The following is a 23,596-nucleotide window of genomic DNA, read 5'->3' on the forward strand; positions in this document are numbered from 1 at the left end:
AGCACTTTAGAGGAGAGAAATAATAGCAGTAGAGAAGGAGAGAATGAGAGGTTTGGTGTGGTGAGAATGAGGGAGGAATGGGCTATTTATAGAAGCCCAAAAATTTTTTTTCCCAAAATACCCCTCCATTCAGCCATTATTGGACTGTTGGGAGGGGTAAAATCGACTTTTTCCCGAAAATAGCCGTTGGAAATGGCTATTTTCCCTCCCCCTCTCCAGACGGGCCGTGCCAGGCACGGCCCGTCTGGAGACGTTGCGGGCCGTGCCAGGCACGGCCCGTCTGGAGACGTTGCGGGCCGTGCCAGGCACGGCCCGTCTGGAGACGTTGCGGGCCGTGCCTGGCACGGCCCGTTTGCGCCCGTTACGGGCCGTGCCTGGCACGGCCCGTGCCGTGCCGTGCCCGGCCCACCAATAGAGGGGCCGGGGGCCGGGCCGGGCTGGCCTTCCGTGCCTCACGGGCCGTGCCAGGCACGGCCCGCTTAGAATTTGGGCCCGGTGGGCCTGGGCCGGCCCGGCCCGTTGCCCAACTCTACCTACAAGGCAGTGAGAAAGCAGTCACGGTGGATGAGATATTTTTAACCTATTATTATACTGTATAGTATAATATAATATTATGTTATATTACAACATTATATCACATTAATACATTATACTATGTGACAATATTTTAATACGTAAAAATATATTATTATATTATAATACATCATATTATTATACTATAATATATAATATTATATTACATTACAATAATGTTATAATATGTACTAATAACTTAATATGTAATAATATATTACTATATTATATTATACAATATCTTAGTGTACCATATTATATTAATATACTATACTGTATTGTATTATAATAATATTATGAGAAAATATTAATTAGTAATAATATATAATATTATATTATACTATACTACATAATATCCTTTATTATCATTTTATTATACTAAAATAACTTTTTCAGTTTAGTTATCCAGCAAATGTATAAATTTTATGATACTTAAAAAGTATTGTTGGGAGAAAAACCCCAAGTCATACCGTCACGGAGGCGCTCGGCCAAAGAGTGCCGACCGGAAAGGCGCTCGACCGAAGAGTGCCGACCAGTAGGGTGCTCGGCTAGAGAGCACCGACCAGAGAGAGCGCCAAGAAGAGGCGCCCAACCAAAATGACCAAGTAGGGATGCTCGGCCAGAAAGGCGCTCGACCGAAGAGTGCCGATCAGCAGGGTGCCCGGCTAAAGAGCGCCGACCAGGAAACCAAAGAGCGCAAGACGCTCGCCCAAAGGGCGCCGAGCAGAAGTACTATGAAGCAACCCCGCCACAGGGCGCCCCATTGGGCGACCAGCTCGGCTCGGCACCCCTGCCGAGCCGATTGCCTTGGACCAAATGTTCAACTTCCGCCTAACCCTCTAAGCCTGAGGGACCTGACAACTCCACTACAACCTGCCGTTATCTCTAAGCCATCAAGGCATAAGATCTCCGCAGGTATTCGGCACGACCTGCCATTAATGCATGAGACCCCCTCGAGTCTCCGATGCACTCAGTCATTTAATGAACACAGCTCAAGGCGATCTCCGGATCACTGAACCATCAAAGCATATGGCTCTCCCTGACCGCCGGTTCACTCGGTAATAAATGCACTTACCATCCACGGACCCCAGGCCTACCACGGCCGGCAGTTCAACCACCCCAACAGGTCCGATCGACCGTGACAACTCCCTGGTTCCGGTCTGATTCGGCCTTATTTTCCACCACGCCATTAATGGGCCAAATCGTGCCCAATTATTACAAAACAGGACAAACCTCCTGTCACCTCCCAGGTAACAAAAATCCTCCTATAAAAGAAAACCTGGGGGGAAAAGGGAGAAGGAGGAAAAACCCGAAGCAAGAGAAAACCCTCCTAGACCGGGTGGAAAGAAGTGAACAATACAGACAATGGAGGAAACTGATCCTCGGGAACTTATCCAAATATTCTCTCTGTCTTCTACACATACTCTCTTCCCTGCTCTCTCCACATATCTGCCCCCTCTGACTTAAGCATCGGAGGGCCGGCGCCGGGGAGCCCGGCCACCGGTTTTCTTGCAGGACTTACGTCCCCCAGGAGGACGCCACCTGTCGGCACGCCACCGACCACCGCTCCTGCGGCGGAGCTCCACCTTACAGGAGAACGCCAGTAGCCGGCGCACAGTCATCCACCGTTCCTGCGGCGGAGCCCCTCCTTTCCCGGCTTCGCGGCGGCCCCCGGATCCAATTTCCAGCAACAAGTATAATTATCAAATAATAAATAATTCTTATTGAAAGCTCTACCGGTCGAAATTCTACTATCAACCACAACCCTATAAGAATATATAGAAATTTATAATTTCCTACCTTACACATCTAGCAAATGTTAAAATTGCGATGGTGATATATGAGGCAGCATTCCAATAGGCCACATCCAATCATGCAAATCACAAATAACAATAACTGTGATTGGAAAACAGGTCCAATTCAGTCCTGAAACGCTGACCATAAACAATTCAAGAAAAAGTTTTCATACGGTTACTATTTTTTTACCTTGTTTTAATTTCTTTGTACTTCTTTTCAATCAATCGAAAAAAAATTCTTTGTACTTCTTTGTCTCGTTGTGATGTTTTTTATGTAATTCTTCAATTTCCTTAGAAAATGAAAGGGAAAAAAAATGGGGAAGCGGTGAAGATGGGATCGGGTGTTTGAGGTGGCGCTCTGATGATCAGTCAAGGTTCCCTGACCTCGGCAATTTCCTTGGTCCATCCATCGCTTTTCTTGTATGCTTACTAGATTGTCAGTTTCTCTACAATACGAAACTAATTTATTTATACTTTCTCAAAGGTTGACTTTGGATAATTTCAGGTAGCAAACTAGAGGAAACAGTTCAATCACTCACCACCATCGCTAATCAGCTATGAACATTGTCCTGCGACAAAGACTGTGATTGAACGGGAACCTCCAGTTATAAACAATTCAGAAGAGAACAGAACTCCCCTCGCTTAGCTTCAACAAGACAAAGTAAAGGAAAAGGGAAAAGCAAAGATTTCTTTTGTGAAAAAGAGGAGAGTGAAATTTGTGTCGTGAACTCGTGATTGGTTGATAAAAAAGGGGAAAAAGTGTTAGAATACAGGAACAGGAAAGCAAGTAGATTTCGCGCCCTTAATAGAAAAGCAAAAGGAAAATGGAAAGGATTAAAGTAGCTATTTCAGAAAAAGCAGATAAATATTTCAGCAAAAAAAGCAGATAACTTGAACAAAAAAAAAATGTCGAGACTTTTGACATGATCTTGAAACCACGCCTTGCCAAAAATGTTAATTTTTTTATTCTCAAATGCTTGCCAGTCTGAAGACACCAGACAAAAGATGTTTTTTTTTTTCATTTAAGAAAACAAAAACTAATCAAACTTTATCAGCAATCTTCGCATTAGAATACCCTATTTGTGTTATGACACCTCATGAATAAGGGGGTGCACGCATAACTTACAGCAATCTTGAAGATGAGGGCATTCATTAAGATAATTGAATTTATATGCTATCCTATTGATGTGAAAACAACAAACTTCTCCATCAAACTTGGTAATCTTAATACAACCATCTAGTCTAGGACATTGATTTCATGCCCGTGAATGCACTAGGTATGTTCACGTAAAATGTCATGGAACACCACGATGTTTGTGAGGTGAGAAACGACTAATTTTGATTGAAGCATAGTATCTATGCACATGAAGAGTTCCTTCCTCTTACCACGGGCACCAGGAGACTAATGTAACTCGCAAAAATTAATGTAATACAAGTTTTGATTGTTGAGTTGCCACTCCGGCATTATATAGGCTCAAAAAACTTCCGTACACATTTACAAATGAGCTAAGACATTTTTTTGAGATTGTCTAACTTTCGTATGTAACAACGTGGAATCTCATCCAAAAAAAACTAGCCAGAAAATATTATTTAAATTTCTTAACCATATATAAGTACCTAAAATTTATCTAGTGCATACCAATATAGGATTAAACACACACCAGCACGGATCCTCACATACTCGCTCATTTAAGCCCAAACGTCTTTGCTAGGCTAAAGATCCAGATTTATTCAAATCTAATCACAAGCATCATGATTGATTCATGACCAGCCCTAATGAGCACGTGCTGCAGCATTTCTTAGTCTATATAGGTCATGGATCAAATCCGACCATTTATAATAACCCAAGACCTCACTTAATAAGATTAGCCAAAAAATATTATTTAAATTCATTGATCCTATATAAGTATTCAAAATCTATCCAACGCATAGCCGATGTGAAAATGCTCGCATAGATCCTTACATCATTTGTTTAGCATATCATCTATTTTTCGAACCATGGTTGGGCCTTAAAATCTGGACCATGTTTTTATCACTCAACCAGCAGTGGGACCCATGTTTTTATCCCTTAATCACTGATTCTAGAAGCTAGATCCTCTCCGCTTCAATAACATCATCAGTCTATTATAACCGGCCCCCATCAAAAAATATTATCGTCCAAAAATCCGTGTTTGTCTCCTTTAAGGAAATTATTTAGTAATAATCAAAGAGAATATTACACCAGCATTATAACATAAAATGATAGGTAACAACGAAAGAAAACACAAATTATTGTTTTCCGAATCACTGGTCACTTTATCTAATTTTGTGATTGTACCAACTTCTTTTTGAAGGGAAACTTGGTATAGAAATTTGAAATTGTTTTATTTAAAAAATAGAGCAAAAGATAAATAGCAGCCACTATTTTCATTATATAAAGGACATCATAATAAAGTAACGATCAAATAATTGCCCTTATTTAAACAATCCTTATCGTCATGTATAAATATATTATTTGCTTTAGCTAGGACCAACTTTTTTGAAGAGAAAAATGATGTAGAAATTTTAAAAACATTATTATTTAAAAAAGGTATAAAGTTACAAATACTGTCCATTTTGTCTGATGTTATTTAAATAACTCTTATCAATATGCATAGCATAATGAATCCCTACAAAACCATTATAGGAGCATATATAACGTTACAATGACTCTCACTTTAAACCATGCAAGGCAATCTAAAAGACCTAACAACTCTGTACCAAAAAAAAAAAAAAGAATCAACAACTGGATGTCCAAACTTTTAATTATAAAACCCTTTTTTCTAATTAATTCAAAAATCTTGCCTTTTAGAATCCCCTTCCACTTTTCTTTTCTTCTTGGGATGCCTTTCTTTCCTTACCCATTGTAGTTCCCATTACTAGCGCCATGGCTTGCTAATAAATCTCATTGTTCTATTACAATTTTGCTATAAAAGAGTCTGACACCCATTGTATTCGGAGATTGCCTTGATGGTTGGTCTCAGTGATGCCGTTGAATAATTTCTATTTCAATGACTCGATCGGAGTAAAACCAAGCTCGATTCACGATAACTGGGTGAACATCTCGGTGCATTTTATCCTATCGGTGCTCACGCAACAAAGACATCAACACAAAGCAAGCATTCGAATTTGGACGCGGTTTAGCTCGCAGTGAGCGGCTTTCGCAGGAAAGCCGGGAGCTGGCCCGAAGAGGCCACGCGTGCCAAACTAGAGGGCAAAAAACACAGGAAAAGCATCGGTTCGCACCGGTCAGCCGGCACGAGTCCTCTCCCATCTTCCTGCCCTGCGCGCATCTCTTCCGATGAAGAAACGGATAACCGCGACTGAAGGCTCCCATAGCAACAACTAAAACTATTCTACCAAGCAGAGAGGAGCCTATCCCTCCATGGAGCTAGATTTAGGGCTTAGAATAAGCAGGGCCATTGAAAACCTTACCTTCTCGTCCACCGAGACAGAGACCGTCTTCATCCTTCTCGCGCACCTTCCAGGTATTACGAATTCTAAAGCGCTTTAAAGTAAGTTGCTCTCTGGTTTTCTTAATGGTGGTGGAATCTTGATTGCAGGCTTCAAGAAGGATGAGATCGAGATATCGATTAACGAGACGGGAACGCAGATTAGTATCAGCGGGGAAGGAGAGAGGTCATCCATAGAAACAACGATATCAAGGCGACTAATGTTGGCTACGGAAGTGATCGAACGGTTTCAAAAGGTGTTTGGGATTCCTAATAGCGTGGCTTTGGACCGGATCGATGCGGGGTTTGACGAAGAGAACGCCGTTCTCATTGTTTTGATGCCCAAATTGATCCAAGGAGATGTTTCTGGAGTCGAAATCGAAGAAATCAAACAAGGAGAGGACCAAGAAGAAGAAGGAAAAGAAGGGGAAGAGGCTTCTTTAGAACAAGACAAGCAAGAAGAAGGTGGGACTACAAGTAAAGAAGAAGAGCAGGAAGAAAAAGGAAAAGACAAAGAAGCTTCGATAACAGAAGATGAACAAGAAGAAAAGGGTAAAGACGATGAAGTTTTGATGAAAGAAAAAGAGCAAGAAGTAAAAGGGGAAGGCGAAGAGGCTTCATTAAAAGAGCAACAGGAAAAAGAATCTTCATCAGAACGGAATCATGAAGACCAAGAATTCCACAAATTCTACGAACCGGAAACAGATCAAAATGGAGAGCCGGAGCTTGAAAAGGAGCAGATGGGAATGGAAGAAAAGATACCAAAAGAGGAAATAGAAGAAGAGAGGGAACCCAGAGTGGTGCCCCATGATTTGGATGAAGAGCCTCCATCATCGGAAGCAGCAGAGCCAAAGGAAGCAGAACACGAGAAGGAATTGCAAATTCCCATGGCACCTCCGACACCTCCAGTACCAGTGGAAACCCATGATTTGGATGAAGAGCCTCCATCATCGGAAGCATTGGAACCAAAGAAAGCAGAACACGACAAAGAATTGCAAATTCCTAGAGCTCATCCACGTCAAGAACCAGAGCAAGAAGACGAATTACCTCCAGAAGAACTTCCCACGACGGAAACACCAAAAATGGATCGAGCTACAGATCGATCTGAGGAACAAAGGGCACGAGACGGCGTAATCTTGGGAGATGAGGCACCGGATCGACCCTTAGAAACCAAAACCCTAGATTCTGCAGAGAAGGACCAAGATTTAGGGCTCGGGGAAGAGGTCGGGGTGGAGAAGAGGGAAGAGAACGGGAACGGGAACGGGAACGGGTCGGAAAAAAAGGGGCGGAAGAAGGGGAAGGGGAAAGGCTTGTCGCTTCCCCTTAGCCCGTTACTGGCCAGCTCGGCATTTATAGTGTCGCTTGCAATCCTCGCCTTCCATTTTCTCAGGAGTAGAAAACGAACGAGCTAGTGGGGTTGGGTTGATGTGCATGTGTCATTTTATTGTTGGATAAGTTGGTGTATTTGTGTTCTGCCCATATTATTGGATTGTTCTACTGGTATCGATTTATCTGCTGATGAGTATCACCGATCCGAGCATGGCCATGCAATAATCCATGCGAGAGATGCTACAGAATATGGAAAATCGCAAATTTTTAATTTTTCTCTATTTCTATAATTTGATAATTTGACATCCAGAGATGTCCTCTTGTATCTTCCATTCCTCTAATTATTTGCTGGATAAAGTAATATATACTAATTTAAGTAGAATAGGTTTTAGCATTGAAAATCGATAATTTGAGGACACAGATTCTTCTAAACTTGCATAAATTTGAGCCATGCCATGAGAAACTTTTTAGAAGGTCATTCAAACAAGGTTATAAAAGATTTTTTTTTTTCAAAAATAGAGATTGTTATTCGGAAGCCCATTTAAATTATTTTTAGGATAGACACTCATAGAGCAAAAGGTGTGAAAAAGAACTGCAATTAGAAAGTGTCTATATAGTTCAATGTTTAAAAAAACTAGGGTATTCTTCTGAAAAGATGATTTAGGATGTACTGGTTCAAATTAATCAAGTTTTCTCATTTTTAACTAAACTCCCTGTCTTTCCATAATTTCTTATGAATATACCAATTTATGGCCATATATAACTCTATTCCATGAACAAGCTAGCATCAAAAAAGAGCCAACTAATGTCAACTTTCACAAACACTCTGAAGAAGTCTAAGTTAGTATGCAATTAATCATGTTCAAGGGTGAAGACCCATAATGTACAAAAGTTCGAACTGCTAGCTAGATCTAGTATTTAAAAGTGCCAGTATTGATTTGGCATTGCTCAAAGACGGAAAAAATTATTTGAGATGCACAATGATGAGATTGTGTATGCTACTAAATTATTTATAATGTGAAAAATTATTTGAAAGAGGATCCTAGCACTACAATTAGCAATATAGATGGTACACCGAGGCTGAACCCGATATTTTGTCTTTGAAATCTAGAATATATCTTCGAATCTGTATTTCTTTACAATTACTAATAATCGATTTGTAGACTAGACGGCAAATCATGGATCTACGAACAATGAATTTACATTATCAAGTTCTATTGTAATATACCAAATTCTCAACTTTTTTTTAGGTTGATGCTTTTGATTACTTTTACTCTAAAATGTGAATAAAGCTTGTGTTCCAAAAAATAAGATAAAATAAAAATATTATAAAAACATGATACGATGGACTTTTAGTGAAAATAATAATACTATAGCAATAATAATTGTTATTTAATTAAATTAATTAATTAATCTGTGTTTTGGTTAATTATTTGAAGTAATATTGGTTTGAGATAAGGCATTACTTCAACAATTTGGTCTTAGTTGGTTTAGAGGATATAGTTTATGCGTATATGAAAACTTATTTTCTTATAAATATTATTTTTCTTAAATATATTCTTGAGAGTGTGTAACTAAGATACTTATCGAGCCATTGAGCTCACGTCCTTTCTTTGATTCCTTTCAAAGCAATTGGATAAGTAATATCATGCAAGTTTCAGAGTTGTTCATGAGACGGAATGATCGTTACCTGAGTTCTAATAGATTTTTAGACTATAATTTCTATCTTTGAGATCTTGGAAATTGGATGATTCAATTTGATAGTTTATATTTTTGGATGCGGATGTCAATATTGGAGGTTACTACCTTGAGATTGAGGTTAGTACACTAATTTTATGCTTAAGGACTTGATTGCTTTAAGTTTAAGCCATAATCTATTTCATTGTTTAAAAATAGTGCCTGTGTTTCTTTATCTTAAATTGCAGCTTCTATAGATTTTGAGACCTTGCTTATTTCATTGGGTCATGCTTCTGAGATATGTGCCCATGTCATTTTGTGCGGAATGTTTAGTGTATGACAAAAATGATGTAAGAGTATAGGTTTGTAATCCTGTACATATTTAGAGCCTTCAATTGGATTAGTAGGACAAATAAAAATTTAGTGTGACAGAATGTAGGTGTATACTGTACTCTTGTTTAATTTACAAGATTTGATTTGATCATACGATAAAGCGGAGATTCGAACTTCTTCGAAATAGGGTTAAGATGTTCAAATAGGGTCCTGCAAGATGGATAATCCATCCAGCCATCGGCCCGCGATGCACCGTCTCTCTCTCGCCCTTCGAAGCAAATGGAAGTCCTGCGTCGTCGCCACTCCTGTCTCGACCTCGGAATCTCTCCGCCTTCACAAAGCTCGAAGCTTTCGATCGAGCGCGTCGTTGGACGCCCTCCAAGCCCACGCCCGAGCGGCCGGAGAAAGAGAAAACCCCAACTCCTACCTCGTCCTGTATGACTACCCCTCCTTCTCCGGCGCCTTCGCCGCTCTCTTCGCCCACCTCTACCTCTCCCGCCGCCTCCTTCCCTTCCTCGTCCTCCCCTTCTCCTCTGTCGAGCCTTTTCGGTATCTCTTCCTCCCCCCTCCTCATCACTTCTGCTGTTCTTCTTTGGTTTCAGTGTCGATAAAGTTGAAACCTGTTTCTCTAGGGTAGAGGATTTCAATGTAGGAGGTGTGGATACATGCTATCTTCTCAATTTCATCGGCCCGAAGGGCTTTGCTGTTGAGCTCTCTCGAATCATACCTCGGTAAAAGTTCCTTCTTTTCCCCCTTAGTTTTAAGGTTCATTGCTATTGTTCTTTAGATAAATATATATTTGAACTGATACTGAGAAGAGTGGATGATTTAGGGTGATAGCATTTGACCACCGCAAGTCTACAATGGCAAGAATTTCGCAATTTCGAGAATGCCCGGAAAATCTCGAGCTGCGCATTTATACCAGCAAGTGCAGTGCTCGTGCTGTCTATGATTTCTTCTCGGAGAAGCTCTCCGAAATGAATTCTTCGTCGGTTAGTAGAACAGTTGAAATTTTTTGGTTTTTTTTCTTTTTCTTTTATATGCTATAGTCTGGCGTATCCCATAAAAATAACAGCTTTAATGTAAATTAAGCTGCCATTTTGTTCTCACATCGCTTTTTTCTATGCCTCGTTTGCCATTTGAGATTGTTGGAATGGATGAATAATTAAATCGAGAGGTGTGCTGTAAATATCAGTTGCTCTTTATGACCAAATGTGTTACACTGTCTGAATCAGGGTGATTCTGTGAGTCTATTGAACCAGGAAGATGAAGATCGTGTTGCAACAGTACTAAGGTATTTGGAGGATACAGATCTTCGCCGGTGGGAATTGCCTGATATCAAGGCATTTAATATTGGAATCAAAGATGAGCGTGCAAAGTTGAATTGCGTTACCAATCCTCATGTTTTTAAACAGGTTGTATTGCTTCTGATGTCGACATTAATATATTATTATTCATCCATTCATGATGTTTTAACCTTAGTGTTGGATAAAACTATCCTCATGAAACAGCTTCTGGAAATTGATGCTGGTGATATGATTGCCAAGGGTTATTCCTATACTTGTGCTCGTCAAGATGATGCAAACAAGTTGTTGGATAAGGCCTTCAAGATTCGGTTAGGGAGAGGTTTATATGGCGAGTGCCTGGTGTGTTTCAGTCTTCTTTTGAATACCAGATTCTAAAGTGACCATGCATCTGTAGTTTCTACCTATGATGGAACTTCTTTGGAATTTCTTCTGCCTCGTCATCTTACTGTTATAGGAAAGTCTACTAGTAGTTTTCCACCATGTAATTCTCAAAATGCTTCCCTGTTTTCTTTTGAATTTCCAATCATATTGCCTGTTTTCATGTTTAAATATTGTGGATTGGGAGCAGTTCAACAATATATTGATGATAAAATATGCTTTCTTGCTTGATTTCTAAAACAGCAAGCGTGCAGCACCAGCATAAATATGTAGTTAGCTTTTCGAATCCTACTTGTTCCCTACTTTCAGACAGTGAATGGATATGTGTCATGTTGTAGGAGAGGTCACCAGATAAGCTTGCACACTTCATCCTTTTTCAGAGTACATGCTCATAGGAAATAAAGATGGCATAGAGCAGGAGGACATATACAGCAAAGGAGCCATTGCTTTTTGCAAATGCTTGCATTTGAAACTTTCTTTGAAGGGGTTGAGAATGATGTTAGTGTCTGCTAAGCCTTTGAATATATATTTTTCCATGGCCATGACAGAAGAACTTGTATTCCTCTCATATCTGACATTGATACAATTTTGTCACAGAGAGCAAAACTGGAATTAAAAAAGAGCTCACATGGATTACTTGTTCACAGAGCAAGTCTTTTTTCTGAACTTCCTTAGCTTCATAAACTCATGATTTCTGAAGGACTCGAATGTTCAAATCAGATGTCATTCCTAAGTTCACAAGTTACATTTATATTTAAATATTATGATCTTAGCATAATGGAATTTAGTACTGCTGCAGAAGTGCATCTTATGGTGTTTTATAACTTTTTCGCCATCTTCTTAAGACTCTGTCCAACTTCTATCTTGCTGTTGTTAGGCAATCCGGGCTGATGGCAATTCAGATTTGAGCCATGAAATTGGTGTCGAACTCAGTAGAAGGAGTAAGGCTGCTGGTTTACGGTATACACTCTATCTGTTGATTAAGTATATCTTGCTTCCTTCGAAGGAGTATATTCCATGTTTCCTCCATTTTGTAATGTTTCCGAGCCTTTAATAGATACATTTTTGGCTTAAGCAGTTGTAGATGTGTCCTAAACTCTAGCCAAAAAGATATTTTGGTACTTCTTCACAAGTACAATTGTTTTACTTGCATAGGACTTTCTGAAAGTCATGTAGTAAAGAAGTTCTAACAATTAAGCTAGCAAGTGTATAAGAAATGAATGTGATGAATATTTGGAATATGCTAAAGAAACATCGTATTAGTTACCCTTAACTGAAAACTATTAGACTACCATGAAAAGCCACCATTGTTATGCCAAGCTTTGTTCTGTTTTATTTTCATTTTCATTTTTTTTCTTTTGTCCAGGGAGTGATGGGGTGGGATAAGGGTTAGCTAAGGTCCATATGCAATGGGCTAGATAAGGGGGGTTGCCTTGCCCTCTAGATACCCCTAACCCTGCAAACCCTGATGAAGGCAGGATTTAAACCTAGGGCTCTTGGTACAACCATCAGTGACTTTACTAGGTTGGTCAGCTGTCACCTTCAAGTTATGCTCTTATACAGTATATTTTATATAGTGAGTGCACGTCCCGAATTTTTCTTCTATCAAATCCTGCACGGACATCTAAATCCAAGCCATTTAGCTCTATCAATGAACCATTGCTTTTCATGGTGGCACTGATGCCCTAACTAGACATGGAATGTCAATTTTTTTGCTAATAAATTTGTATATGGACAAATATATGAGAAATCTTACTACCTTGAGTTGTGTGATTGCTTAGTGGTTTTTGACGTTGTCTAAGAAAAACTCATTGTCCCTTTCAGGCCCATAGGAGCAGTTGTGTTCATGCAACGGAGTAATCTAAAAATGTGCTTGAGGAGCACAGACAGATCCACTGACACCTCAGAGATTGCCAAGGTGTGTATAGCTATGCTGCCACTATTGATTAAAATTTACCTCTTCATTTATCTTGATCAGGTTGGACTTCTTAGCAATTTTTTAAATTTCATATATGCATGAAAGGCTTATGGAGGAGGAGGAAACTGTGGTTCAAGCTCCTTTATAATAAGAATGGACGAGTACAACCACTGGACTTCTGTAGTTTCAGGATAAATTTGTATAGGTAAAAATCAAATCCTTGTTCTGCTTAACTGCTTCACTGAGGTGACTTATGCTAGTGGCACATTTGTGGCTTTAGATCTTGAAGTAAATGCTGATAGAGAGTTGGTTCATGCCGCATATGTATGTCTCCATTTACAACTGACATTCCAGTGCTTTGAAGCTTTTACACACAATATAAAAATTCTCTGTGGTGCAGTTACTTTTTGAGACTTCTCATGTGTCAACTTAAGCCTGCTTCCACATGTAAATGTTCAATGCTAAAGGAGCAGATAACTTATAAATATTTTAGCACTAAGATTCAGAATCAACAGGGAGGGTATACAAGTACATGATCGATTACTTTTTGTTTAACTGAAAAGAAAACTGGTCACAAAAAATCATAAATCCATTAAAGAATAAAAAATACAGGTATAAAGTTCTATATCACTGTATTTTTTACAGCATACTTATAGAACATTTCTAGGTCAGATTAGGTTTGCATCTTATTGTCCCAATGGGACGTGACTCCAGCAAATCATTACCTAACTCTGCAATTGTTTGGTTTAGCAGGCTCAGCTTCCTAAGATGCAGTTTTTGCAATATGCGCAAAAGATATTATACACCACATGCTCTTAAAGAAAATATTCTTGCTTTTGTGCTTTAGTTACAAATTTACAACTAGATCTTGGTCAATCAATAGAAGATGGTCTGCTTTGTTAGCATGACAAGGATGCAAAAGATTAATGCCTTCACTTAATTCAAAGTCAAGTTCCAAATGAATGGTCAACCATTTTCCTTATAAAGCCTTTAATGACACTCTTATATCTACACAAATGTTTTAGAATTTAGCAACTGAAATATGTTATATGCTTTTCCTTACAAATTAGCAAGCAACATCATGCATCCTGATTTCATTAGCCTCAAAGTGTATATTTAATATTTATAGCTGCCTTTGTGGCTCCACAACAAAGCTTAACGAGAGGTACTGTTTAAGCTGTATTGTAGTAATGAAGCCTTGAAGAAATTCATCACCAATGATGCTAAGATATCTATATGAGGAAATTTACAAGCAAAAAGGAAAAAGGAACGGTTAAAAGGAGAACAGAAAGTCTTGGCAGGAAGGGAATTCACCTACCTGCTTCCCTTCAGCTTGAGGTTGTTGGACAACTGTAGTGTGTTCCACAGTTGTCATGCACCAGTCCTGAGCTTCTGTCCCCATGCTTTGCAAAGATTTAAATTATGCTCAATGAATGCAACTCTGATCTGATGATCTAAAGAGCTGGCAGCTCTTCCACATCTTATATTATAAAAAATTGATGAAGTAGAACAGTGTTCCAACAACGGTCTGTTGTGCTAGTACCAGACACTGTACCGGTTTTCCAGCGGCATGAGTCGTGCAGGCCCACGTCGTGTCATGTCGGGCCTGTACCGACACAGAAGAGAGCGAACGCAGACCGTGGGAGAGAGAAAAAGAGAAAGAGAAGGAGGAGAGAGGGAGGCAGAGAGAAGGAGGCCGGTGGAGGCCTTCTGCCACGCTCTGCCGGCCTCCCTCCCTCTCCCTCTCTCCCCCACTCGCTCTCTTTTTTCTTTTCTTTCCTTCTCCTTCTCCCCCTCCGGCGACGGCGTCTTTGTTTCGTTGTCGGAACCGTCCCGGTCCGCCGCCGGTATGGCTTGGGACGCCCCGAACCGTCCGGTTCCACCGACCTTGGTTCCAACTGCTATGGAAGGATGAAGTTCAATTTAATGGTAGCAGGAAGCATGTTATTTGTGGATTCCAAAAGGATGGAATAATTGTTAGGAAGTTTTTAGGATCAATCGAGTTATATGTTCTGAAGAACCATTTGCAAATTAAACTTATGGCCTTTTGCAAGGAAGAACTTGGTGTTCCAATGTTTACCAAGCTTTCTGAAGATTAACTTTGGCCCCAATGATCCCCAGGCCATGAAATTGATCAATCTCTGCTTCTCATGGCAGGTATGTCAGTCTGAAGCTGTTCCATTGATCATTAGGTCTGTTCAACATACTGTACCAGTCCAAACTAACGAACCATTGGCTGAAATGGAGTGTCTACGGTCCTTCAAATGGATTTTCAGCAAAGGTGAAAACAAGACAGTGAAACAGGCCATGGAGAAAGGTGCGGCAGCTGACAAGGTTCTAGAATCTGCATGTCTGAGATCCCGAGAGCAGCATCCAAACTGCTGAGTCAAGTCATTATTAAATATGACCAGCTTTAGCTTGTGGGGCTTGCTGGGTGGAAGGTAACTAAGGACTGCATAAACTGCAATTGATTGCTTTGGTGTAGGACTTGTTCACGGTATGCTGATATGACCATCATACATGGCAAATTATCATAGCTCAGGTTTGGGGACTTTTGTGATTCATAGTTGTAATCACTAATAGATGAAGCTCGAGTAGTTTTCACAAAGGATGTTCTATATGAAGGAAAGCCTTATGGTGGGAATGCTTTTTGGTGTTTTGAGGATTATTGATGTAAATCATTGCTATTGTTGAAGTTTTAATGCATGTAAAAATTGTTGGGCAGATCAGGTTGCCTATTACCTGTAGATTCTGGAATCCCCAGGTATTGGAATATGGGGAAGTAGGGGATCTGGATTCTGGAGACTAATGTGTATCAGGTCCATGTTAGCATGCTGCAAAGTACACTGAATCCTAGATTTGACTCTTTAAGAGTATGGGATTTCTCATCATCTTGGTAACTTGGAAATTACCAGTACTTATTGTTGCTGTTTTAGGTGATTCAGGACATTTCCTGATAAGGCTAGTCATTTCAATGGAGCACTTTCAGAATGCTACAGGCTTTTTTTGGTTCTTTTTTTAGCTGTTTGTTGAGATTCAAGGCACCGTCTTGATAGGGCTAGCCACCAGTCTGCATTCTTGGCTTTCCTACTCTTGACGGTAAGCTGAACGTCGAGGCTGCTTACATGCACGATGCTGTATTTGTCGAACTTGCTCAATTGGAAATTCAGTGGGTTAAGCTGGATGAATAGCCTTAGAATGCCTGAGTTGCTTATTCATAAAAATGAATACCATCTGTTCTGACAGTTAGAGAAGATGGATTTTAGTTTGGAAAAAGTTTCATCGCTTCATTGCTATCAACAACTATATCAAACGATTTTTCAGAAAGAGTGTACTCAATGAAAGGTTTGGTGACCCAAATGCCACAGCACAGATTCATTTAGTATGATGGTTGAGCTGGTTATTTTTCAAGTAACAAAGAAGTGAAACAATGTATACTATCAAAACTTTTTTTTTGAGGAAAAAAAATCATGTCACTACTATTAGGCATTGCAAAAGGTTGCAGATCATGTCTGGATTTACTGGCTTGTCTAAGAGAATATGAATATAAAACAATGATAACGCCACCTGCTCAACATTATGACAGCAGTCCACATAATTATCATATGAAGACTTTGCTGAAAGCCCTTATTGGAGAGTACAAGTTGAGCTCAATGACAGGTTTTCTTCAGATACAATAATGACTTATAAATCTGTAATGTCATTGCTTACTTTCCATTGTGCTTTTTCATTCTGAAAGAATTTAATCAGAATCAAGATTTGCATAAAAAGAAAAAAAAGAACTCATTTTTCCAGACAAAAGAGCCTTGCTGCTGAACATAATTGCCAGGAAATGCTCCTGAAAATAAAAACAATATTCATTATCTGTTTTGTGAAGCGCTTCTGCTGTGCAAATAAAGATCCTCAGTGATTCTATCACGTCAGTTGTCTGCCACCATATCCCAAACAATTTTCCTAATACATTTCATGTACTGGAAAGATAGGGACAAACCATCAAACTTGTACTTCCTTCAAATCAAAATTATTCTGAAAGATCCTTGCCTTTCTTGCTTAACATGCAACAATTTTCTTGTAAGCTATCATGAGCTGTGTCAAAATTAAACCTTATCAACACTCACAATCACATCACCATCACCATTGCAGACTAAGTGATATATAAGAATCAGACCTTCCTAGTGGATTGGGTTTCAGCTCAAGTCCCGTCACTAACTTGCCATCTGCTCAAATCAAAACTTGGGATCAAATAACGAATAGATATTGCATTCACTGCAACAAATAGCTGAGATTCCCTAACTCTGCAACCTTGAGTCTCCTGCTTTTTTGAGACTGCCCAAAATGCTTTCCACGAACTTTTCCTTCTCATCATCTCTGGACTCTGAAACAAAAGAATAGCGTTTTGGGGGCCTCACCTTTAGTTGTGAGTCCGTGGGCTTAAGATGTACAGGGTTCTCAACATTGCTTTGGGAACAATCCACAAGCCCATCAACAGCCTGAGCTTGTTCCTTCTCAACAGCCTCCTTACTACTGTACCATGAATCAAGAATCTGGAGAAGAGAGCTGTCTTCGTCACTTTTTCTGTTCTTTCCCTCTGATTCATCAAAATGACTAGGAGTATCATCCTCGCTATCAGTGAATTCTTCATCTGAAAGAGAAGCTTCATCAAAGCTCACCTGTTTATCCATTTCTTCAGTAAGGTTACTACCCTCATGGATAACTGTGTCAGATACAGGTCCCAACTCCTCCCAGATATGCTCTTCACCATTACCTTTACCTTCATTTTCTTTGCTAATAACCTTCCCTTTGTCACTTTCCAAACTATCAAAAGGTGTTTCCCTAATTGCCTGCTTCTCCAAGCTGGAATCTGAAAACTTTTCCGCAGGTAAGATATACGAAGATTCTATCCTCACCCCAGGCATTATCTGTAACAATGATACAAGTTTTGGGTAGCCAAGCACTTGATAATCTAGAACATAACTATACCTCTGAATGAAAGTTGGTCTGAAGATGCTCATGTTAAAGCCATCAGGATATTCCTCCAAAAGCTCCTTCAGCAGTCTGTGGCAATCAGATAATACTTCTTCCCTGCTGGAAGGTCTCTTCTTTTTTCCTTGGTTGTAAACATTATCAGCTGAGCAAGCTGCAATGAGGCTTCGTACAGTTGAATAACCATAAGAAGAACAAAAAAGCTTCCTATTGAACGTGCTCTCGAAAAGCTTTTTGAAATCCTCAGGTTCAACACCCTCTGTAGCATTAAAGGTTTTCTGAAACCACGCTTTCAGCTCAGAAAAATTTTGAGGTGGCTTGGAATCTACACTTTCATTATATGAACTTCCAAGAGGCCTAGAAATCTGCTCTTGTTTTTCCTGCTCTGGTAGCCTCTGCAGGCTGGACTGTGACATTCTACCTGAAAAGAGAGAACTTAAACCATTGGGACCATGTGCATGAGATGGAACACACCTTCTTTTAGCTGGGAATGTAACTTTGAAAGGAAATGTCTGTGAAGCAGATTCTTCCACCCATTTTTTTCCTGAAATTAATAGATCTACTAACTGAAGGAGATGGTTCTCTTTAAGATCCTTGAGAATCCAAGGGCCTTCCTTTTGGAGGCTCTGCACCAATTGTCCCCTGAAGAAAAACCAAAATGAAATAAAGTGTAATCAGGTCTAGTTTAGTTCAGAACTTCATATTGCCAGGGCAGGAGAAAGAAGACATGGCGTGCATGTGAATAATAATAGTGCTTGTATTCCAGAACTCAAAGTTATATGACTGTCCTAAACAGAAACAGTTTTGCAAACTAAACAAAAACCTAAAATGACCATAAGCATATAATTCCTTCATCATTGGAAACAGTTTGCCTTGCCACTAGTGCCAAACTGAGCCAACTAGTACACAGTGATGACGGTCCCATGCCTGTGTTTGATGTTGGACCCCCAGGTAATGCATTCATTACTGCAGTATGCCAGGGGCTGACATCCAACAAGCATGTCGCACCATCACCCTTCAGAACAGGTTGCCCTCGCCACTGGTGTCAAGCTAAACCCATACCATTTCCCTCTTATAGATTGCAAAAGAGCATCATATGGGAACTTTATCAAAGGCCCAAATTGAAATGTTTTTCAGCCATGCACTTATTTATTTATGGTCATTAGACAATTGCAAAAGTTTAATGACTACATGGCACTCTCAACTAAACCTATAACCAAAATAAGATCTGTAATCATTGCTAATTAGTAAAGTAGAACTTCATGTCTTTGCCAATATTTTTTTAAAACCAAAATAATCTGATATTTTAAGAACAAAGTAATCCTCAATTTCCAGTACTGTCGATCCCAGACAACTCAAACTCCAATCAACAGTTATTATTGTAGAAACTACTAAAAGAGAAACAAATGGCCTGAATGAACTAGACTTATTGGGGATCACCTTGCTCCTATTTAAAATAGGAACCCTTCCCTCAACTGCTACAGAAGTCTTTGTATACTATTCACTGTATAATTCCTCCAAAGTAGGAAATTATTCTTATAGGCCCTTCTAATTAATTCGTAACCAATAAAAAAACAACTTGGCTGTTCTATACTTGATTTAGACACTTGTCTGGTACAAAATAAGTTTCCATGACTTCTTTTAACCTCATCCATCTATCAAGTGGTCCCACAATCGTGGTATACCATAATAGGAGAAGCATGTATTCCTGAAGATTTATCGACCGGCTTGTAAATTAACAATTGGAACTACCAAGCATGCAAATATCTAATACATATATAATAGGCTAGGTTATTGTAAGATATTTGGAACCACTCATTTGACAAGAAAATAATGAACATGCAAAATATGCACATCTGTTTTATAAGAAAGCCACATACCATTTCCTAATCCTTTTTCTGTAGTTCTATATGTAAGAATCTAAAGAAATTCAGAAAGCCTCTGTAGTGATAAAGTCAAAATGAAAAGCTTATCTGGCGGTGAAAATGCTGGTAACCATGAATAAAATTAATAAGCAGAAAGAAAATGGTGAGTTTGTTAACATCAGCATTTCCAAACAACAATGAATAAAAAGGGAATGGGTGAATTGCTGGTATGAACATTCAGTTTACCTTGTTCTCGATTTTAAGATAATGTCAGACCCCTTGGAAGTGAGCAAAAATGATTCCAGAGCATCCCAAAAGTAAGCTTTTGAAAATAAATCATGAGCTTCTGGCTGACAACTAGCATCAGTCAAAGTTTTAACAGATTCACCTTGTGCATTCCTTTCTTCATTATCAAGGACCTCTTTAACAGATGGAACACTATCCTCTTGACCTTTGGCACCAGATTTCCATGATCTCCACCAGCTTGCCATCCGACTAAAGAAACCCATTCTCAAGTCTGCTGCACCAATATGCTCTTCCAATTGTCCAACAGTTTTGTCCATCAGAGGTGACTTACTTGCATCCGAAGAACTCAATCCGCAACCCACCAGACTGGAAGGATCATTCTTTGGCCTTGCAGCTTTCTTCTCTTCAGATTTTGCTTTCTCAGAGTGTTTGCAACTGCGCACACTTGCTACATCTTTTCTAGAATCCTCATGAACAGTAGAATCTGCCTTGCGGATGGTACAATTTTTGTCCTTTGAATGGCCACCTCTAGGGCCACTCAAGGTCTTCCATATCCTTCTAAAAATTCCCTCTTCAACTAGATCTTCATTTCGTTGCTGGGATGTGGAAGCACCAACAAAGGTGCCCATGTCTGTTCCTTTAGAAGGAGATGATTCTGCTTTGGAAGGCCCAGATCCAGTAAAGGTTTTCCAAAGCCTTTCAAATCTCCCTTCAACTGCAGCCTCGTTTCCCTGTGGGACAGTTGACGTACCTATGCTAGCATTGACATCAGTCTCTTTATGACTGGGAGAAAGCTTTGATAAAGTAGTTGGAGGCACTTCTGATGGTTTTCCATTCCGACTTACGGCACGACCCTTGTCCCCATCACTAATTTCAATATCTTTGGCAGGCTTAGCACTGGGCTCGCCTGATTCAGTCACCCTTCTGTGGGTACCAATCACCAGTGGTTGACCTTCACCCGGCGGAGGAGGTATGAACCTCACAACATTTGGCATAGAACAAAGAAGGTGTGAGAACTTCTTATACCCAAAAAAGTCCTTATCCATGGTTATGTTGTTTCTTTTGAGCTCGGCGCGAAGCTCGGAAAGGTTTATCCCTTCAGGGTACCAGTATAATACCTGACGGATCCCATTCAATACTGCCTTGGGAATTGGGCGAGGCTTGGTCTCGGAAATTGATTCCATATATTCATCAGGTTGTGAATTGACTGCATGTTCCATACCTGAGAAGGGGTCATCAAGAACCCCTTTGTAGTACCCATACCAAGACCCATATAAACCATCAGGTGGATGATTAAAATGCCTGACAGAGATACTTTCTCCCTTAACCAAAGCAGACCAGGGCCACATGATGGTTGCAGCACTGCAGAGGACGCCTGGAGAAGTGTCAGTGCTAGCAAGGAGTACGTTATAGTTGCTCATCCTTAAGCGGTGCAGAATGTTTGCAAAATCCCTGTCCCCTGATATCAGGAAGAAGTGGACAGGCGGAGGGTTTTGTGAAACCCAATAGACAAGATCAGCCATGAAAGACCTGTCGGAGCTGTTCTTCCCACCTGCAATAGAGCAGCGTGTAAGATGTTCTAGAAGTTGGGGGACACATTAGAGCAAAGGTGATACAAGAAAGTGAAATTGGAAATAAGTTATTATCTGACATTTTCTTATCTAACCATTTAACTTAAAATACTACCAAGGAAAAGTTTGCGTTAAAAGGTATTTTTTGAATCATTGGTTGAATATGTCTAGTTATCCCGATGAATCACCAAGCTTGCCACAGTATCATCAGTCTGCCCCTTCAAGTATGTGAATGATTGAAATGCTCACAATGGTAAATGATGTCAATAAAGATAATAGGCCAAACATAATTAAATGATACCTTCTAGGCAAATTCTTCAAATCATCAGTAGGAAGCTTTGTTTGTGCAATGCAAGTGTTAATTGTAAACTTTAAATTACAGCTGTATTCTTAACAAACATAATAATAAAATAAGCAAGCTCTTTATCCAATCATCTTCAATGGTAAAAAATTGATTCAGATAATAGCAATCAAAAAATAAAAAATGGGAAAAAATAAAAGAAAAAAAAATCCTAGTAATTGAAAAGAGTACCTTGCAGAATGATTTTCTTTCCCCCAAGTAACATGTTTATGCTTCAATTGCTCATTTAAAGAATGGATTTTTCTTCTTAACCAAAAAAAAGACTGGATTTTCTTTCCTTACCCAAAAAATTAAAAGAATTGTCTTCTTAGCACCGTGAATTGAAACATTCGCAGTATGAATGATAAATAAGAACAATTCAAAATATAACTACGACGGAGCAGAAAAAAAATGAACTTGACGTTAGAAAAGGAGAAATGGAAAATAGAAGAGAGAAAAGGGAAGGAGACGAGCACCGACTATGGGGCACATGGTTGAGGCAAACGCCGGTGGAGGTGAGCGCCTCCTGAGTGGCTCGAGAGAGCTGAGCCACATCCCCGAAGGCGGTGATGGTGACCGGCCCCTTGATGCCGGTCGACCGGAGGGCCGACGTTATCCGATTCGCAACACGAAACACATTCACGCCCACCGGGATGTTGCAGTTCTCGAAGTCCCACCATACAGAGACCTTCACGTTCCTGCTCTCCTCCTCGTGATTCCGCCTGGAGGAAGACGAAGTAGAACTGAACGGATGAGAAGAAGAAGGAGAAGGGGAAAGAGAAGAGGGAGGGAAGGATTCCGGCCGCCGCCGGTGGGCCTCCTCCCCGGCGCTGGAATGGAGGAAGATGAGAGAGAAACGGTGGGAAGTGAGAGGGAGTGGAGGACAGGGGAAGTGGATGAAGAGGACTCGCGGAATTAGGGATTTCATGGGGAGGGGGGGAAGAAGAGGGGTTAGCGTTTGGAGCGAGGATTTTTAGGGTTTCACAGCTGTTTACGCCCGTGTGGGAGCGCAGAGGAGAGGGAGAAGAGGGGGAGGTTGGAGGCCGGTGGCTGTTAAACCCTTGGGGAGGCTTAAACCCTCGGGTTGAGGCCTGGATCACGTGAGGAGGGTGCGTGCGTTCCATGAGCTTCCAAATAGGTTGGGTTAGTCCATTGGATCAGTGGGCTATCCTTGGTGGTCGGATTGTCCAGATCAAGTGGCTACTGCTAGGTCAAGTTTTTTTCTTTTTTTCTTTTAATTTTGGGGCTCGGATATTAATTAGATTAGGTCGAATAAAGCCTAGCTTCAAACACAAATTGAAAGTTTCCATGTTGCATAAGATAATTTTCTCCATGGCCACATATGTAGGATATCTATTTTCTCCATAAATCTTTTTGTATTTCGGAATTGTTAATGTTAGCTATATTATAGAGAAACTAACCAGCTCATTGATGGACTTTCCAAATAGCTATTTTGGATGATGGGGGCTATGTCTTGGTTTTCCTTGGTGCTTCATTTTTTTCAATATTTATAATGGTTCACTTTTATTTCCAAGATTGTGAATAATATTATCTAGGCTTTGCTTTTGTTAGCACAAGAGAATAAAAAATATAAAATAAAATAAAATTTATAGAGACATCTCTTCAACTTTGGACTAGCTATAAATTCTAAAAGTTTCAAAAGTTTTAATTAGCCACTAAAATTTCATTTTCATTGCAGTATGACCCAACCGTCTCTATGGATTCTAACACCATTAACAGGGTGAAAAAAAGATCAAAATACCTTTGATTCAAAGAGGTTGTATCATGGCTTTTATGAGGTCTCAAAGTA

General features: G+C 39.9%; 3 protein-coding genes across 9 annotated transcripts; 2 read left to right on the plus strand and 1 right to left on the minus strand.

Annotated features, from left to right (window-relative positions):
- Positions 1-1,013: 1,013 nt before the first annotated feature.
- LOC103701378 (uncharacterized) lies at positions 1,014-7,420 on the plus strand. The gene has a single exon (XM_088720533.2). The coding sequence runs from the start codon at positions 6,061-6,063 to the stop codon at positions 7,249-7,251; it is 1,191 nt and encodes a 396-aa protein (XP_088576659.2). The 5' UTR covers positions 1,014-6,060; the 3' UTR covers positions 7,252-7,420.
- Positions 7,421-9,127: 1,707 nt separating this feature from the next.
- On the plus strand, positions 9,128-15,505 carry LOC103701218 (heat shock protein). Of its 6 annotated transcripts, none has more exons than XM_008783205.6 (9): positions 9,128-9,727; positions 9,811-9,909; positions 10,011-10,170; positions 10,414-10,593; positions 10,690-10,824; positions 11,741-11,823; positions 12,688-12,781; positions 12,887-12,986; positions 14,939-15,505. In XM_008783205.6, exons 1-8 carry the CDS (start codon positions 9,396-9,398, stop codon positions 12,974-12,976), a joined length of 1,173 nt encoding a protein of 390 aa, XP_008781427.6. In that variant the 5' UTR covers positions 9,128-9,395; the 3' UTR covers positions 12,977-12,986; positions 14,939-15,505. The 6 variants fall into 6 exon arrangements, 4 of the variants coding, with proteins under 4 accessions (XP_008781427.6, XP_026658080.4, XP_088576664.2 ...); XM_026802279.4 differs by lacking the exon at positions 14,939-15,505 and adding an exon at positions 13,970-14,072 and having other exon boundaries at positions 9,301-9,727; XM_088720537.2 differs by having other exon boundaries at positions 9,371-9,613; positions 9,781-9,909.
- Positions 15,506-16,376: 871 nt separating this feature from the next.
- LOC103701216 (uncharacterized) lies at positions 16,377-22,841 on the minus strand. 2 transcript variants are annotated; one of them, XM_008783201.6, is made up of 3 exons: positions 22,267-22,841; positions 19,876-21,427; positions 16,377-18,406 (listed from the first exon to the last, which is right to left on the minus strand). In XM_008783201.6, the coding sequence occupies exons 1-3, from the start codon at positions 22,712-22,714 to the stop codon at positions 17,071-17,073; spliced, it is 3,336 nt and encodes a 1,111-aa protein (XP_008781423.4). In that variant the 5' UTR covers positions 22,715-22,841; the 3' UTR covers positions 16,377-17,070. The 2 variants fall into 2 exon arrangements, with proteins under 2 accessions (XP_008781423.4, XP_088576662.2); XM_088720536.2 differs by having other exon boundaries at positions 22,263-22,831.
- Positions 22,842-23,596: the final 755 nt, after the last annotated feature.

The sequence above is a fragment of the Phoenix dactylifera genome, chromosome 4, assembly GCF_051530095.1.
Source record: "Phoenix dactylifera cultivar Ajwa chromosome 4, Ajwa_hap1_PhDact_Kaust_v1.1, whole genome shotgun sequence".
NCBI lineage: Eukaryota > Viridiplantae > Streptophyta > Magnoliopsida > Arecales > Arecaceae > Phoenix > Phoenix dactylifera.